This window comes from Heliconius melpomene, chromosome 8, assembly GCF_056956725.1.
Source record: "Heliconius melpomene rosina isolate 202511_hmr_F chromosome 8, ASM5695672v1, whole genome shotgun sequence".
NCBI classification, from domain to species: Eukaryota; Metazoa; Arthropoda; class Insecta; order Lepidoptera; family Nymphalidae; genus Heliconius; species Heliconius melpomene.
Window position 1 is genome coordinate 1,655,352 of NC_140396.1, and position 20,181 is coordinate 1,675,532.

At 32.9% G+C, this 20,181-nt stretch overlaps 1 protein-coding gene across 2 annotated transcripts in view; it reads left to right on the plus strand.

Moving 5' to 3' along the window:
- Nucleotides 1-19,618, plus strand: part of side-VII (sidestep VII transmembrane protein) — a 231,262-nt gene extending 211,644 nt beyond the window's left edge. Inside the window, exons 7-17 of one of the 2 annotated variants that reach the window (XM_085189297.1) lie at nucleotides 717-868; nucleotides 7,832-7,979; nucleotides 8,404-8,534; nucleotides 8,875-9,034; nucleotides 10,258-10,361; nucleotides 12,634-12,823; nucleotides 13,666-13,799; nucleotides 13,965-14,145; nucleotides 14,361-14,608; nucleotides 14,779-14,958; nucleotides 17,719-19,618. In XM_085189297.1, the coding sequence (XP_085045423.1) occupies nucleotides 717-868; nucleotides 7,832-7,979; nucleotides 8,404-8,534; nucleotides 8,875-9,034; nucleotides 10,258-10,361; nucleotides 12,634-12,823; nucleotides 13,666-13,799; nucleotides 13,965-14,145; nucleotides 14,361-14,608; nucleotides 14,779-14,958; nucleotides 17,719-17,895 (1,805 nt within the window). In that variant the 3' untranslated portion in view covers nucleotides 17,896-19,618. Of the gene's footprint in view, nucleotides 1-716; nucleotides 869-7,831; nucleotides 7,980-8,403; nucleotides 8,535-8,874; nucleotides 9,035-10,257; nucleotides 10,362-12,633; nucleotides 12,824-13,665; nucleotides 13,800-13,964; nucleotides 14,146-14,360; nucleotides 14,609-14,778; nucleotides 14,959-15,504; nucleotides 15,655-17,718 lie in introns of those variants that run through there. The other variant, XM_085189298.1, reaches the window with a different exon arrangement.
- Nucleotides 19,619-20,181: the final 563 nt, after the last annotated feature.

A 20,181-nucleotide genomic window follows, 5' to 3' on the forward strand; every position in this document is an offset into this window, starting at 1 on the left:
GACGGTTACGGGTCCGAATCACATTTGGGAGAATTATTTGTTTTCTTTTGTCGCTCTGGTAACTAGACAAGGCACGGTGTTAAGGTCCGCCATTCAACACGTAATGCCAGAATTTATGGGATAGTGACCTACGGACTATCTTCTCTGATATAATAGGGATTCATCGTAAACCTTACTCAAATTTAAAACCATCTCTCTATTTCAAAATAATCTATTTACTAAAACCAGTCGTTCTGGTAATTTAGGAAACTAGTCATTGCGCCAAATAAGGCCAAAGGGTGCCAAAGTAACGTTATTAGCCCGCTAACGTACCTGAATATCTATCACGAGGCAATATCTATCATACTGTACTGTAGGCCACTTGAAATTGGAATAGAATGTTAAAATACACTAAATACAGAAAATGTATAAGGACATTGTTCGTGATGGTCATGGGTTTGATGCCCACTCGTGGAACAGGTTTTTTTTTCGATTTGGTTACAAGTCCAAACATAGCGTAGAGTTCCACCATAGTACTCTGCTATGATAGTGTCAGTCATAGCAGAGTGAGAAAACGACAATAATTTTAGTGTTATCATTGCACCAAGTGTGCATTGAACCCATAACCTTCGCATTTAGATGCTATATCACTGAACCATAATTGACTCAAATATCTGGTTATCTTAATAAAACTACAGATTTATTATCAAAACTCTTATAATATTATTCTCTTTCAGTTCCGCCTTTAAATGTACATATATTGGGATCAAATCAGCCCCTATCAGCGAGTAGAAGATACGATCTCCTCTGCCAAAGCTCGGGGTCACGTCCACCTGCGTCCATCACCTGGTGGAAGAACGGCCACAGGATAAACAACGCTAAGGAAACGGTAAGAAAGTTCAATTTTCATTGATTATTTTTGTATACAGCACTTATCAGGATATACCAAGAAAATTGTAAGGTTCAGCGTTATACGCCGCGTGGGGAAATAAATAAGACAGAAGAAAAACAGAAGAGCTTTATATTGCATTTTTTTCCCAGCTTCACGATGTATACCGCATGTAAAAGTGTAGGCAGAAGTAACCTAATGTTAAGACGAAAATTTAAGTGCATAGTAGCGGAACACAACGCCATGGTTTGGCTATACCAGAATCAAGTTTATATTATGTTTTTTTTTTGATATCACATAGAATTAATATTATAAAAAAATTATTATCTCTGCTGAATATATAGAATTATAGATGTTACTTCTTATTAGCTTCATAATGAGATTCATTGTTTGCATAAAGTCTCGTTTCGAAATCTTAATTGGATTTTAATTATTTTATCAGAGATCTTATAAAGCTTTGTCTTGTAACATTCGGTGTAACTTTGAAAGTTAAACTTTGTTACGAAAACTAGGAACTTTTATATTACTTTTCAACCTACTTATGTAAAAAGAAAGATATATTAATTTCTTATTGTATAATACTAGCGGACGCGCGCAGCTTCGCTTGCTTATTTAGGGGTAAATTCTAATAACCCATGAAACATGTGTTCGATTAAATATTTTTAAGAGTCTAAATTTCAAATTTTATAAAAATCAGTTGCGATTTAAAGATTTTTCCATACAAACTTTCAACCCCTTATTTGTACCCTTAGGGGGTGAATTCTAGAAAACCATGAAACACATGTTCAATTAAATATTTTTAAGAGTCTAAATATCAAATTTTATAAAAATCGGTGGCGATTTAAGAATTTTTCCATACAAACTTTCAACCTTTTATTTGCACCCTTAGAGGGAGAATTCTAGAAAACGATAAAACACGTGTTCAATTAAATACTTTTAAAAATGTAAATTTCAAATTTTATAAAAATCGGTGCCGATTTAATTTTTTTTTCATACAAACTTTGAACCCCTATTTTACCCCTTTAGAGTTAAAATTTTTCAAAATCCCTTCTTAGTGGATGTCCAGATTATGAAAGTAAACATCTCTCCAAATTTCACGTTTCTACGCACAGCGGTTACGGCTGTGCGTGCGTCTTACCTCAGTCAGTGAGGACAAGTCCTTTTATATATATAGATAATACAAGGTAAAAATAATACAATAACTTTTTAAATAAGATTCTTTTACCGGATTAATCACATATATTTAAATTTAAATATATATAAATACTAGATATTGAATGTTCTAGTTTAATAAAAGCATGTTTTGTCAGCTTCACGCTGTAAATCTTAGTATCTATAAATATGAGAATGAGAAAAACGGAGACATTTGACACTAAGGCCACAATAATAATACACAATAAAAATTATAAACAAATAAGTCAACTAAATAAAAAATACTTCAACCATTATGAAAATTACTAAAAAAAACTACCATTTTCATCGTCACGGCTAATCAATTCCTACCAACGACAGGCAAACCTAATTTCTCTCCAACTCCATTTATCGGAACACCCGTAATCTTTACGACGGAGAAACAACGGAAATCTTAAAATAAGGGCACGTAGCAGTAATAAATGTAGATTGAACGGGACAAATACCGCCTTGGGCATAGTCTATCAATCGTTGAGGCAGTGGAAAACTTTTGTTATCTTAATAGATAAAGATAGAGATATAAATGTAGATATTTCGTTTTAGTTGGATAGCGGAACTCAACGCTGTATTCTGTATATATGTAGCAGGGTAGATAGAAGAAACGTAGTATTAAAACACTGCCTTCCCCATTTTCGACCCAATTTTCGACATAAAGTATGTTAAATGGCAGAAGTCAAGAAAATGAATGAAAATTAAATATTAAACAAATATCGTGATAACAATATTGCTACCTACAATTATATCTCGAAAATTTTCTCTTATCAGATAAAAAAATACAATTATTATTTGATTCTGATCTAAATAAAAAAAAATGTTTATTAAATATCACTCTCACATGCGATTCGGTCATTAGTTCTATATTATACGAATAGATTTAAGGGTCGATTATATTTATGTTTATTTTTTTTTTATGGCCATGAATCTTTCGCTTTTATGTGCTTTAGGGAGATTTTTCCGTCTGCACTTTCTGGACCATTGTTAACCGACTTTAAAGGCAGGAAGTTATCGAGTGGACATGACTGTATGTATGTGATATTGTTGGAATTGGATAATTTTGGAAGATGATCTATTTGGGCTTCCAAATACTTTAAAAACACTTTTCGATTCTTGCAAAAATTCTTGTTTGCATGTTTGTATATTTGTCCATAAATTTCTCAGAAACTGAAAAGTATATCAAGATTATACTTTTTTATTTTAATTAAAGTAACGATCTCTCCACTAGCTACCTATTGAGCAAAAAATCAGTATAAAATATATAGTACTAGCGACCCTCTTGCGGCTTCGCCCGCTTTTACTACTGGATTATTCATATAATGTATGTTTGCAAAGCACTTAAGATAATGTGAAAATTAATTAAACCCTAATGCAACCCGCATTTCCAATTGTTTTACACAGCAAGGATTTTTTAGTAGGTACCGTAATTTTAAATCTGTGCTACTAATCTTTTCAAGTACTTATTAAAATATATTTAAATTACTATTTTTAGATAGTTAAATGACTATTTTTAAACGAAAGAAATTATAAACAAAAACCTACCTACTAATAACTACTACAAAAAATATGAAACCAAATATATCGCGCTGAAATAATACATTCAATTCCAATTATCCAATATGTGCAAACGCATCTAAATCTTTGGTGCTATAAAGGCAGGCGGGTTTTTTTTCAAGCTTGTGGTTAATGCTGAAGAGGGTATTCTGTCCCTGATGAAAAGCAAGCACTACGTAGCTGCCTGTGAGGAAAATTAAATAGAATGCATCGGCCGGGAATCGAACTCGGGCCGCTCGCGTGGCAGGCGAGCATTCTACCACTGAACCACCGATGCGTGTAAGGCAGGCGGGCACGGCGGACGCATGGCGAGTGGTGAGCCGTTTCGCAGCAAGGATTTTTTGATATTGTAACTACTTCTAAAGTACTTATTAAAATGAAAAACAGTAAAAGACAGTTTTGATCTACATTAAATGGTCAACGTAACTAATATACTTATTTATATGCTGAGAGTAAGGGGTAAGTGAAACTTGAGTAACATACAGCTGATGTGTCAACGGCGGGATGTGTCAACAATTAAATGCGTTTTTCTGTAAAACTATTCGCTATTTCGAAATAGTGTAAAAAGCAAATTTTATCTTCGTTTAACGTAGAAAATTAATAAAGTATTTTATAGGATAAGGATTAATACCATTATGGACAAATAAGACTCACAATAAAAAATATATTGAAATTATTATTTTTAGACAGAAAAATTATCACTACGCGTTATTCTTAAAAGATACGAATATGCCGTCGCGGACTTTTTTGTAGATCTTATTAAGAGGAACAATACTCCGCTACATTTTTTCATGTAGTACTTACCATTAAAGCAGCGCATGCGCGAAAGTGTCTCAACGGGTAGGACTTTATACATATTTATCGTATTTATGTTAATTTACATAAGAATGTACAAATAATAAACTATATATAAACCTTCTACGGAAAATACTCGACCTAATGGTGAAAATTACATCAAAATCCGTTGGGTGGTTTAGAAGAAGAAGAGTTAGAAACAACAGACAGACACGAAAAACGACTTTGTTTTATAAGATACTAGCGACCCTCTTGCGGCTTCGCCCGCTTTTACTACTGGATTATTCATATAATGTATGTTTGCAAAGCACTTAAGATAATGTGAAAATTAATAAAACCCTAATGCAACCTGCATTTTTGTAGTTTCAATAAGGATTTTCCAATTGTTTTACACAGCAAGGATTTTTTAGTAGGTACCGTAATTTTAAATCTGTGCTACTAATCTTTTCAAGTACTTATTAAAATATATTTAAATTACTATTTTTAGATAGTTAAATGACTATTTTTAAACAGAAGAAATTATAAACAAAAACCTACCTACTAATAACTACTACAAAAAATGTGAAACCAAATATATCGCGCTTAAATAATACATTCAACTCAAAATCTTCGTTGCTATAGAGGCAGCCGGGTTTTTTTTTTCAAGCTTGTGGTTAATGCTGAAGGGGGTATTCTGTCCCTGATGAAAAGCAAGCACTACGTGGCTGTCTGTGAGGAAAATTAAATAGAATGCATGGGCCGGGAATCGAACCCGGGCCGCCCGCGTGGTAGGCGAGCATTTTACCATAGAGATAAATTTATATGTTCTTACAAAAACTTAGTCCGATCCTATGTAACATCCTATCCTATATCTTATAAAATAGGAAAATACAAAATTTTACAATTTAAAGAATTAAAGTACAATATACGCGAAATATAAGTTAAAATATAACAATATGCTGCTACTAGCAAGTACTTAAGCTAAATAATGTGACACAAATTTAAATTTCACTGGCGGTCACGAGTCGGTAGTGTAATCGTATTGCTGCATTACGACCGAGTCCTGGCCATCTCTCTGAGCGAATGCCATATTAATGTTGGAATATGTAACTAAAATTATTTCAAACTAACTTTTACCGGTGGCTTCACCTTTTTGGGTGTTTTTGGTTCGTAAGTAGAGTAGACAGAGGGAACCTAGTGAACCTAGGGGACCTAAGACCCCATTTTCCGCTGATTCTGGAGGTATTAGCTTAGTGGCGAAATTTTAATCTCTGGTCACCATGCCAGAGTAATTAATATATAATAATTCCCGTGAAAGAGAATTGAACCCATTACTTACCAATATCAAACTAAAATTAAATCACCTTCACGCTGTATCCCACCCACAGCAGGGTAGAAGGAACCTAGTGATTAGACACTCCGTTCTCTACTTTCCGCCGAATTCTGGAGGCATTACTTACCATGCAATTGGCGAATATACATACTGTATACATACACATTAATTATATAAATATAACTTGTATAAAATAATTATCTAGAAATCAATTCGACGGCTTAATTAAATTGCGTTCATTAACCAAATTAATTTTAACGAGAACAGATTAAATTCGTACTTTAATGAGAAAGGTTTCAAATTTATTATATCTCTTTGCTGAAACATTGAGGGACTCTTCATTAGATTTAAAAGAGCAAGAATGTAATTGCAAGACTTTCACTGGAATCGTTATAATGAAAATTACTTTTGAAAATTTTATTTTTACCTTATGTCTATAGTGGTACAGTAGCTAAATGTTTGATTGAACGATGTTTGTGTATTCGATACACCCTTTTTCCGTGAAGCAGGGTAGGGAGAGGGAATATAGTGCTTTCACATTCCGTTCATCATCAGAAATCGATGGATAGTCGGGAGTGCATGTAGTATCTTAACTCTAAGCTCACCCTACCACATGCGGGATACAGCATGAAGCTGGAAAACAAATACCTCCCTAAAAATGGATTAAACCCTCAAGCATCACCAGCATCACCGTGTCTGTCTACTTTTTAAAATGCAGTATATGAACATACTAAACATAGTCAAACAACAAATATATATTTAAAAGAATATTTAATTATCAAAACATTACGTGTCCAGTGGCAGAACTAAACGCCACCTCTTATCTTTTAGAGCAGAGAGATGAAAATAATTTACTTTTCATTCCTCTATTCAATTTAATTACTAATCATTCCTAGAGTGGAGCTCAAACCCTCAAACTTTACGTTTATAACGAAAAGGAAATTTATTATATTTAAATTGGAAGGAAGGACTAAAGTGGAGAACGGAATGTTCCCAAACTGCTCTAAGTAGAATTCGTAAGCTTAAAAATAGCCTTGACGATATTGTCACAAATAGTACCTATCGCTCGTACATCAGCTATGAAATTAAAATACGTAAAATCGTATTAAAATGCGGTAGACACAGCTAACATTGCTTACTATCATTTTATTCTTAAATGTATATAATATACAGAGGTAAACGTGACTGTAAACGCAAAATAAACATATTTCATATTTTTATTTTTTCGCTCTGATGCCACTCAACACGCAATGCCTCCATAACTCTATGGAAAATGGAGAACGGAGTGTATTAACATTAAGTTCCCTCTACCCACCTCTGCTGTGTGCAGTATACTCTACATCGTGAAGCTGGAAAAAAAAAAACATAGTGTCAAAAACTCCACTTTCACCTGAATAAGAGATAGACTTACGCCTTACCAGATCAGAGAATTGAAAATAATTCGTCCCTCCGAGAGGTGTTCAAGCCAAAACCATAGATTTCGATCGGTATCGAAAAGCTATTTTACTATGCATATAAATATTTATTTATAATATTTGTTGATGGAATTCAGCATTATCTCGAAACGAATTTAAGCCAAATGGATACTATACTCGTAAAATATTATTTTATTTCACTGTATTATTATATTATGTATTAATTTATATTTTCACTGAATAAGAGACTAAGTGCAGCGTTGAGATTCGCCTCCTGTGTGAGGAATGTGGGGTACATTCCTAACCTTCAATCTTGCTTAAGTTCCCCAGTTTCAATTTACAAGCTTATAATAATTTGGACGTAGCTCAAAAAAGACATATGGTTTATTTGACTAAAACGCTTGGATGTTTTCCAATAGGTGCGGGTACAAGTCCTGCTAAGTTCAAATAGTTCAATAGGTTATAAAATGTTAAAAAAATGGCATGCTACCTATATATGTAAAGAGAATATACTCTCTTTAAATACAGCATTCGTTTTGTATGACATCCGCCAGATGTCTATAATTAATTGACAGCCACGTAGCAGGAATGAAAAAGTGAATACGCGTGAAGATAAAAGCTATAAACCAAAGAAAATTGGATAAAAATAATAGATAAAAGAGAGAGAAGAATAATTAACTGTAATTGTCGTTTTGTTACCAGTTATCAACGGACGGCAATACAACGACGTCTACAGTATCAATACAGCTGACCAAAGCTGATGCAGGCGCGAAATTAGCTTGTCGAGCTTCTAACCCACAAATGGCGTCAGTACCTGCTTTGGAAGACGACTGGATTTTGGATATACAGTGTAAGTTTATATTTTTTTAATTCAAATTTTAATTTTAAAAAAAGCTTCACTCTGTTTCCCGCATACAGCGGGGTAGGCAGAGGGAACCTAGTTCCCCACTTTCCACCGATACTTTCCAGACATTGAGTGTTGAGTGGTGTAACTCAACGCCGGGCTTATGTCTTCTTGCCAGAGCGAAGAAAATATTAAGAAATAATAATTAATTCCCTCCGGTGGAGACTCAACCTGCAACCGTCGCGTTAGTCACACCCTTATGATGGCCTCAACCTTGAACTTGAACCTTGAACCTATGTCTCTTCAAAATCATCCAAGGTTTTCCTTGAAGGATTTCGAAGTTGCAGATTTAATTATTATTTAGTTATGTTAAGATACTTACCATCTATCTATCTATCTATCTATCTATAAAATTTAATTACCCAAACAGATGTTCCCGAGACGGTGGTCCGGCTGGGCACTAATTTAGACCCGAGCAATATCAGAGAGGGCACCGACGTGTACTTTGATTGCATCATCAAAGCTCACCCCTACGTTTATAAAGTAGAGTGGAGGCATAATGTGAGTATGCTACTACTGGAATCAATTTCAAAGAAATTCTTTTAGTTTTAAATAATTTTATAGTATAGTATATAAAATATTTAGGGTACGTTATATTTCGACGTGATGGACAGTAAAATTTTTATAAAAAAAGGAAAACATAGTGAGATTAGAACCCGCACCCATTTGGACAAGATAACTCAGCATTATTATATTATAATATGAAATATATAGATTAATATCTACTAAAATAAGAATAAAAGTTGAGCTACTCTGCTATATGCGAGATAGCACGTGAAGTGAAAAATAAAATATAAAAAATGTTAGTTTAATTTAATTTATTTTTTATCTTTTTATCCAGGGTAAAACTCTTCACCACAACGTAGGTCAGGGTGTCATAATAAGCAACCAATCGTTGGTACTCCAAGGTGTGGGAAGGAAGACTGCTGGAAACTACACTTGCTTGGGGTTCAATGCTGAGGGCGATGGGGAAAGCAAACCTTTCACTTTGGATGTTTTGTGTAAGTTTTCATTTCCACTTTATAAGTAAACTAGTGGCGCAGTGGGAGAATGTCTAACTGATGACGGTTGTGGCTTCGATTCCCAATCGGAGGAATAGCAACAAAATTTTGGCTTAAAGCAGAGAATACTTGATAATTGATTCTCTTTGTCTAGTCTTTTACATATAGGATAAAGCGTGTTTAGAATAAATACGATACAGCGTGAATATGAAGATTTTTCTAAACATACAGTGTCACATTTCCATTGTACTAGAATAAAACATATTCTAAAACTTAATAAAAGTATATTATTTTGATACAAATATTTAAATGTATGAGGCGCAGAGGTGATAAGCGTGTGATAGGGTTCGATTCCCGCTCGATGAAATGAAATAAATGCTTAATATTTTCATTTCCACGCTCTGGTTGAAAAGCGTAGCCTTGCCCTCTGCGACTCAACACGCAATGCCTTCAGAATTCTTCGGAGGGGAACGGAAATGTGTTAATAAGGACGAAGTGTCTTAACACTAGGTTCCCAATTTCCCTCCGTCTACTCTACGCTGTATGTGTGGAATACAGCGTGTAATATAAACATCACTACAAACTATATAATATATTTGCATACGTTTAACGCGGAAGGCGATAAAAGAATAAACCGCCCTCTTCGGTTGTTTTACGTCTATTTTATGGTCGACTTTTATTTTATATGTGGAAGATAAGAGTTCCCTTGCTTTAGGGCTTGAGATAGAAAATGTAAGGATGCTAGAGAGGAATTGCTTTGTACTTAGATTAATTAAAAATATACTATTTGAACTTACAACGATTGAATCACAAAATTATCATTGAAGCCGTTGTGGCTCAGTGATTTATTTCTTGTTTATATATATTTTTACTTTCACGCTTTATCCCGTATATAGCAGGGTAGGCAGAGGGAAGCTATTGTTAAGACACTCCGTTCCCATTAAGACACTTCTAGAGCATTGCCTGATCAATGGTGGGAAATTTTTATTATGTGTTTTTATGTTGTGATTTTTATTATGTGTGTAATTGTCATTTTCTTCCTTCAGTAAGAAAAGGCAGTGTTTAGTTCTTTAACTTAACATGTCATATCTCTGTAGTAGACAGAAAATAAAAAACGTAGTATCTCAACACTAATTTCTTACCAATTACACATCAAAACATCAAAGAAAAAAAAGAAATATATACCCATAAAACATAAGTTACACCCATAATGCTCCTTCCAGATGCGCCGACGTGCCGCAGTTCTCAACAAAGGGTCCACGGCGTCGCTAAGCAGGAGCGCGCCCATATAACGTGTCAAGTGGACGCGAACCCGCCTGAAGTTAGCGTGAGTACCCTAGCCCCAGCCTAGTAGAGTGAAGTTAGTATTGGATTGTTAATTTTTTTTCCGATTTAAAAAAAATATATGTTAGTTTGTTATTTATGTATGTATGTTTGTGATATTGTTAGAATTGGATGATATTTGAGTATTACGATTTAGTCTTTCTAGTCCGTGAGTTTAAATTTGGTCCACAAATTTCTCATAAACTAAAAATCGTAACAAAACGCAGGGTTGAGTTCCGCCATACAACATGCCATGTCTTGAAAGTTGGGCGATGTAAGGGGAACAGAGCGTGTTAACACTAGGTCCCCTTACCTATGTGCAGTAAACAGCGCACAGGTTGAGGGACCACAGTGAAACGATACGGTAAAACTATATAAACGTTTTAATAATTAAATTAAAGTATCGACAACTGCGGTGAGATATTAACTAGTATAAGAACACCTAGTCATGTTATGTTAAACGATTAAAAATATTTTTTAATTACAATGTTGTAAAAGCTAAAATCTAGAATTTCTGGATTTTAATAGGTGCACTAAATAATAAAAAAACACTAAATATTTTCAATATCATTATGGCTTTACTTTGTTTATAAAAACTCTATACTATAATTAATATCTATAAACATTGATATAAAATATGCAAAAGCATACACACAAAAACAAAATATAACGGAACAAGCCCTCCATATTCATATTTAATTCAATGCTTCATCAAATATATGGGTTTCATAAAAATAAATAAAAAAAGAAACAAAAATCGTTGCTCCCAAAAATATCGTTAAATAAATAAAATCTTGCCATACATCGTTCTTTATTGTATAAAAACTGACGTTTAACTGAAACTTGATTGATAGCTGCCAACAATGGAATAAAAGTGAGAAAAAAGTATCGAAAAGCTCGAAATAACAACCGTCGGCGTCAAAGGAATCATGTTTCTTTAGGAGGCCAAGTGTTTTTTTTTATCTTAACCCGTTTTCGTATAATAATTGTGGGCATAGACTTGTTTTTTCAACTAGTCGCTCGTTACTTTATATGTGTTTTAAATTAAATCTGCTTCACGCTGTATCCCGCACACAACAGGGTAGGCAGAGCTACCCTAATGTTAAAACACTCCGTTCTCCACTTTCCTGTTTTCCTCACTTCCTGTCAAGCTGCTACGTAATGCTGTAAAGGCTAGTAGCATTAACCTCTGTTCAGAAAAAAACTTTTTTTTAACAGATACTACACAATCTAGGTAAAAGTATAAGTCTTACCATTCAATATAACAAAAAAGTAGAGTACGTGTGCATGACGAGTACAGAATAATTACTGACAAATCTTTCTGTTCTCTCTTCTTATCGTCCACTTCAGATAATCTGGAGAAAAGTCTCGAATAGCAGGATACAAGAAAAATATCAAAAAGTAGCTATTCGCAGAGGGTTCCTCCGTGTTCCTCCAACAAACAGAATGACTCACCTTCTTATATTTCCAACCAAAAGCTACAGCATCCACAAACAAATAAACAAAACAAAATTCCAAATGCAACGTCATAATATTTCACGAGTTCACTTAACGCGCTACCTTGTTTTCCTTCGTCACCTAACTTACCTACCTAGAGTAGGAACTGTTGGTTCTTGGCAACTTCATATTGCAAAACTTATAAATGAGTTATGAATTTATGCGGAACATCCGCGGATGTACACATCCAGCTAAATTTCGTTTATTACAAAAGAAACGGAGACTGGCATCCCTCCAGGAATCGTATTAACGACATCAGAGAATTCAGACATTTTATTTTGTATTATATGTTAGAAGTTTAGATCATAATCATATTAGTGTCTTCGTTCATCTTCGTCTTTGTCAAGTTAAGTTTCGTTTTAAAAGTGACAAAAATTCGTGTATATGTATGTCTTATACGAATTTTTGTCACTTCAATTCTAACTAGTAGTTTCTGATATTAGCGTGATCCTCCAAACAAATTTATCAATTAGTTATTTAATAGTACTGGCAATGGAAAGCTGAGTGACACATAACTCCACCATGTAAGAATCTGATGATATACGAGTATTATGTGGATGAGAAACCTTTTAATTTCTTAGATAGAAATGTGTGATATTCAAGAAAATCTTGCAATTCTATTGCAACCTTGATCAACATCTTGCCGTCCAATTTACTCTAAAATTTGTACAACTTTCTAAAGGGATCAGGTTAAAAAGGAAATTAGAGTTAACAATTAAAAAAACATTAAAAGTCTAAACTTCATTATTATTTAAATTATGAATTCCTTATGTTAACAGTTTCGATGGACTTTCAACAACACTGCCAATAGTAACGAAGTGAGCGACACGTACGTCTCAAGATCTGGCACCAGCTCGACTGTCACTTATACACCGCATACTGAAATGGACTACGGAACTTTACTTTGTTGGGCCCACAATAGAATAGGAAAGCAGAGAGTTCCGTGTGTATATCATATAATTGCTGCGGGTAAGTTGATTTTTATTATTGTTTTTGGCTCTGGTGTTGTCGTAATACAGCGGAACAGCGTCTGGCAATAAACGTGATGGTTGAGGATTCAATTCTTACTTGGGACACGAAATATTTTCATTATCTCACTGTAACCACGCAATGCCTCCAGAAACTGTCAGAAAGTGGGGAACAGAGTGTTTTAACACTAGATTCCCTCTGCCTACCTTGCTATGTGCAGGATACACCGTGAAGCGGATTTAATTTTTTATTTTTTAATCTCACTCTGATAACAATCCAACGACTACTCAGCACGGTTTGATTCGAAAATAAGGAGGAAAAAAAATAGGAAATATCTTAACACTACCCTGAAACTGAACTGAACTAAAAAAACACTGATAATATTTAAAATAGAAACAAATATTAACTTAATATAAAATCCGAATTTACATACCTAACACAGTTGCTAATATAAGGAAGAAAAAACATCTCAACATTAAAGAACACTCCACACCAATTCTCTCAATATTTCTAAATGTATTAGAATAATTTCTTTAGAAGTTAGATACTTGGCACGAGATCAGCCATTAACATTAAATCAAGTGAATATATGGCATAGCTAATGAGAAGAATACATTTATCACATACTTCGCCATTTATTCGAGGGGGAGTGCTTTGGAAGCTGTTTGAAATATTATGAAAGTAATATATATAGGATATTTTTAGGTTTTTATGAAGTGGTTATACGTGGATTTTTTTATATTATCACCAGTGGAGATCGGGCCCACAACTGTCACGTTTACATTCAGACGATTTCCTGCCACCGTGACATCCTCGTTGTCTCAAATATTATTGTCTTCCAGGTCGACCAGACCAAGTACATAACTGTACAGTGGTGAATGCTTCCCTCACATCATTTGGGGTTCGATGTTCAGAAGGATTCAACGGAGGGATGCCTCAATCATTTTTATTAGAAGTTAGAGAAATTGTAACACAGGTAAGTAAATAAATTGTGCTAAGGCTTATTTTTATTATTTTAGCTTAACTTAATATTTAATTACTTACAGGTGGATCATAAACAAATTTAGATTAGTAAATAAGCTATATATAAATTAAGTATTTTATAAAATAAACAAAATAATAAATATTTTTTATTCATCAGGAAATAGTAGCTAATGTCTCAAGCGCAGTACCAAGATTTACAGCAGTGGGCTTGGTTCCCGGCAGAACGTATGCTGCTGCGGTTTTAGCGTACAACGCTAAAGGACGTGGAGATCCTTATCCACTACGGGCCAGTACTTTGAGACCTCCAGAAAAACATCATGTTCATGATAAGAGCTTAGGTAAACAGAATTATTGAACATAAAAGAAGGCAAGCAGTTATTTGTAGATATGGTTGGAATAGTTGGATCGTTAACATAATTTGAAGTATTAACTTTGTTTATCGTAAACTATTTGGTATTTTTCAAAATCAGAATATCAATGTTACTGGATATTTTTTTTTATAATATTGATATATCTAAGTACATAAGACTAATAAATAAAGTTTACAAAACAGATTTACCAAGAACTGCCTTCCAAATGTCGGGAGCAATGTCAGCAGCAGTAGGTGGAGGGGGCGTTCTTATGGTTGTCCTAGTCCTCTTCATGATAGCAGTTCGGCAGAAATGTGCTAAACGGAAGCCAAGGTCTGCTCCTCCACCCTCCCAACCAGCTTCACCAGATAAACTAAGGGAGAAGGATGATAGTGAAAGTGATGATAGAAACCCTGATATAATACCATCGGATACAGATCATAATATGCAGGTTTGTATCTTGATTTTATCTTGATAATTGATTTGTTAATTTACGTTTTATTAATTATTGTTCTACTGTGCCAAAAGTCATAGGCTCGAAATAAACACAATCACAATGTATTATATCCCTAAAAACCACACCAATAAAGTTCAAAACTATAACAAAATATTTCCACGCAGATAACCCTCCTCCAAGAGACTGGTCTTGCTCACATCGACTACTACCGACAGCAGCAAGTGTCCACAATATCACCTCCTAACAGTCGTCCACGCGGTAGTATCGCTGGTGTAAGAGGAAGTATACCTGGTTACTGCGCATTGAGAACTGCGCCCGCGCATCCGCCTGTTCATGATAATAATGTAAGTAAAGAAATAATATGTTTTTATAGCTAGGGTTTGAATACCATAGGATTAGGTTATATATATGTATTCAATGATAGATGAAGAAAGGTGGTGAATAAGATATCATTTTAAAAATTCAAATTGAAGTGAAAGGTGGAGTGATGTACCTACAACAAGGTTATAAATTTGGAGAGATAATTGAAAAAATATGTTTGTCTTATTTATTAAATTACAACTTAAAATACTGAATAGGTTTATTTTACTTACCTCTTGTGATCGTAAAAAAATTATTATTTAATTCCTGAGATTAGTATAAATATCGTTTTCGAAAAATCCAAGTTTTACCACTGAACACGCGAAATTTTTGTTAAAGAACGGAAACATAAAAAAAATATATATTTTGGCTTTGTAATTAACACCAGCGAAATGGTAAAGAAAAATATAAATATTACCACTATGGATAAAATTTCATCCATATTTATTATATTATAGAAAAAATGATCTAAAAGTCAATCACAAAATAAATTTTTAATAATTCAATTACAAAGATATTACTTTCACCAGGTTTACTACAGACACGTACCCCCATTCCATCATCACATTCAAACTCGACAGCCAACATGGCCGCCTGACGCAGTCATAGTATAAATAAGTTATTTATTTTTGTATGCGTGCGTTGCATTTGTGATTTAATTAAATATTTAAGAAGTTGCTTAAAAAAGAGTGAAATTAGATTGGTTCTTTCACGTTTTGGTTTTATTGCACATATATCACATGCATGCTCTCACATAAGTATCACTAATTCTAACTTAATTCGAAATATACGACGCAAAGGCACTATAGATATATAGATGTGTGTATAATTATAATATTAGATTTTACTTACAAAAAAATGAGCTTCACGCTTTATCCCGCACGTAGCAGGGTAGGCAGACGGAACCTAGTGTTCCCCACTTTCTGCCGAATTCTGGAGGCATTGCGCGTAGAACTTAACGCCGCGCTTCGCCTCGATACCAGAGCCAGGAAATGAAAATATAAACGTAAATAAATATTTCACTTCCTCGAGTGGGCATCGAATTCACAAGCTTCGGGTTACAGTCATACCATTATACCTTATTTTCATGTTATTAACTAGATTTAACTAGATTCAATTAATTTTCATTTTATTATCATACATTATATAATAAGGTACTGCCAAATTAACAAAATATAAAGAAAATGATAAAATACAGAGATTGAGAATCCACAATGCAAATATTAAAAATATGCATTCAGCATTAATGAATATTCATTTTCATTTTTTCATCAGATTTTTTTTTCGTATAGAATATGTAACATGTAGGTCAATTAACATCATATTTATATATGCAACTTTATTTTATTAAAAATGATAAATTTTAAATGCCTAAATGATTGCCTTGCATAATATTTTACAGTCGTACATTGAAGCCATGCGACGCATTTCCTCTGCATCTGAATGAGTGTTTCCCGTCAGGCCAAATAAATATTAATTTTATTTCCCTGCCATAGCAAAGCAAAGTGTGGCATATAGTTCAAAAATTTAATGGAAATTGGAAGAAATTCTAAGTTTTCTCTGCTTATCCTAATATGCAGAAAAAGCGCGTTTTCTTTGTTTCTATAAACATTTCTTTACAAAATTTGTCTTAAGATTTACGTTGATATATTACCGTAAATTAATCTTAATTTCGGCAATTGGAGCACGTAGTGACTTATCACTGGGTACTACTGTAGACTGATACATTAATTGCGACAAATAACTTTTTAAATTGATTATTTGAATTGTTTGAAACATCGGGTTACCCAAAATGTATAGACCTTAATATACGCGAGTTCGTTTTAAAATACGTGGAACTAAAAAATCTATATTTTTGATGAAAGTTTTACGGAATATCTATTGTTATTAAATTTCATTCCAAAATTAAGTAAAAATAAATGTTCTTTATATTTTAAAATTTAAATTAACATTATTTCTCTGCAAAGTTTCTTAATCCGGCGCGCGGATGAGGAGCCAAGTTAAATCTTAACTAAATATTTGGATTTCATAGTCGGATCTTATGCAAATTAAACTATGATTACTACTGACGTGTTAATATAAATTAAATATATACATATATATGATGTTTTTATTTTAAACGCGCGCATTTTTAACGCCGTCTAGAAGTAGAAGAAGAAGAAGTAAATATAATAATTACCCTTCAACCGAAACATCCTTGATAAGTTGGCCTTTTCATCATCACACCATACACACCATAAATATTTCCTCAAATAAAATTTTACGGCCGTCAATGCTACTATGGCATTATATCTTTTAATAAAAACATAATTTTGATAAAGTTATTTAATTTTAATTTACCAATTTACAATGGTAAATCGCAGGATGTCCCATTATGATAAGTGTGTACAAATTTTAAAAAGCGTCTTAACACTTCTTTTTACTTATTATGCTACATGCGAAGGAATAATAATAAATAACAAATATATAAATTAATTTCCAGGAGTTCTCCCAACAAAATATAATTTGGATTATATCCAATCGATATAATCTAAATTTGGATTATATTAATGCAATACATATATAACTTTTTACTCTCTCCACTTAGTTTTATAAACAACCACTTCCATTGGGTTGCTGGAACAGATTTATTTAAGAAATAAGCCTACCTTTGTCAACCAATATTTTTATGTTATATTTTTATAAAATTTATTTAGAGTAATAAATAATATTACATAATATTATATACATACATATGTTTATAGACACAAACACCGGGTATACCGCCGCCAGCGGGGTTCGCCGGCTCTTGCACGCTGCCTCGCAACACCGGTACTAGCGACCGTTGCATCCCCATGCAACACTTACGCACGCTCCCGCGCACCCACCCGCACCCCCACCCGCACGCCCACGCGCACCCCCCGCGCGACACACCGCTCTGACAGACCACGCAGCTATAGGATATGTAAATAAGTGTAGATCAGGTGAGTTTCGGCGATTCGTGATTTGTACGAACAGTTCGGTTGTCTCTGTTTCTGGTTGTCATTATTTATGGTTGTCACGATGTTTATGTTTGTGATTATCGATATTTCTGTTTCTTGATTGTTAATTATTTTTCATATATATTTTAGTTATTATGTGATATTAAGTTTAACTAAGTCATAAATTGAACGATATATTTTAATTTTAATAGGCATTATGAGAGTTATAAATTTAAAACAGTTTTATCACTTTTACTGTTTATAAAATATATTATTTGGGATTATTTATTAACTTAGGTGATAAGATTATCGAAATTTACATAACAAAAACAACATCCGAAATTGCCGAAACTGTTGTACCTAATTTTAATTACCTAATTAGTTAGGAATAACGAAATATTGGACTTTGTTACGGTTTGTTTGTAAATTTGTTGTAAATAACATCACTAATATTCCACGAGTACTCTAGACTTAAATTTAATAAATAATTTGTAATACGTAATGGAAGGCTAGGCTCATTCTATTTAATTTTGTTTGTGGACACGTTTTGTATAAATTTATATTTGAATTTTTTATTTGCAAATTATTTTAAAAGGTTGTGAAATTTGTAAGTCGTGTAAAAATTGTATAATCAGCTGATAACAGTTTCTTTTTTATTCTAATTACGATTAGAAATAAATTTAATTATTAATTATAATTATCTATTATTATGAACGACAGTTTGTTAAAGATACGCTAATGGGGGTGTCAATTGGAATGGAATGTAATGACGTTTCAAATAGTTTTCCTATCAATTTGTACAGTCGAAGACGAAATAACTATAATCATAATCACTAAATTGTGATATGTTAAACTTATTATTAAATATGTATCACTTTTCTAAATAAAATAATGATGAGAATATGTACTGTATAATTTATTTTTATTTGCGAAGATATCTAGAGTGCTAAAACTAGTTTCTTTAGAGAAAGCTTGCAAAATCGGTTAGAGGGCCGTAACTCGCAAAAATTTAAGGAAAAATCACAGGAAAAATAATCTAGATTTGTTTCGAAAATAAAATCTTATCATTATTTTATTAGATTAGTGTAATATATAGGTGTCTCAATAATATGTTCATTTTTCGTATAATTAATCTTTTTCTTTTATTTTTCGTTTCTAAGCTAAGCTAGCTCACAGGATCATTTCTTTCCATAAATGAATATAAATATATTGAGACAGCTATAGTGTTAGTTAATAAAATTTGTCCGTTACGGAAGACTTTGTAAATACGACGTTAATATTGTAAAGTTTTTGTATGATACAATTTGATATTTATCTTCAGATGTATGTTAAGATTTAAATCGTTTAAGTTTTCCAACAATGAGCAATGTAGGTCACCTATCACAAAAACATATTTTAGCTTGTTTTTAATTTTATGTTTAAATTTTAATAATGATAATGATCATTATGTAGGCAAATTTTTAATGATCATTTTTATTTATCTAGATATTTAATATCTAATTACGTTAGTAGCTAATTTTGTTATAAATAAATATCATATTTATAGAATTTAATTCTTTATGTTTGTTAAATAAATAAATAAATAATTGTAAATAGTTTGAACGAAGTCTTTCTAACTGTCGGAATGTCGGTTTTGAATGGAATATTGGAAAACGAAAATAAACAAAAAATATTCTAAAACGTTTCTGTGATGTTTTATTTCAATCCTTTTTTTTAATTTTGGTTTTCATATTTTTGGTGGGTTTTCGAGCAGTTTACTTTAAAAAACTTATATGACTTAGTTATATTTTTATAATTATTTATTCAATTAGAAATGTGAGGCTGTCATAGTGCAGTGCTACTGACTCTGACTGTGAACAATATGAATGTATTGATTCCTAATCATGTAAATAACTTTCATTTTCTTCGCTCTGGTATAAATAAATCGCGGCGTTGGGTTCCGCCACTCAACGCGCTATATGCGGGTACAGCGTTATATGCAGTTTATAATAATATAAAAAGGTTTAATATAATACAAACCTTATACCTATAGGATACTAACCCCTAATTATTGTATGTAAGCTTATAATAGCTACGTCTAATATATATTACATAAAATGAATAGGCCAGCACAGCACAGGGGCACAGTTCGTTTGTTGTTCGTGTGTTGTTGAAGATTCGTTTCCCATTTGGAGGATATTTTTTACTTCGCTTTGGTCAAGCAATCAAGACAAAGCCGTTGAGGTCAGCCACTCAACACGTTAGGTT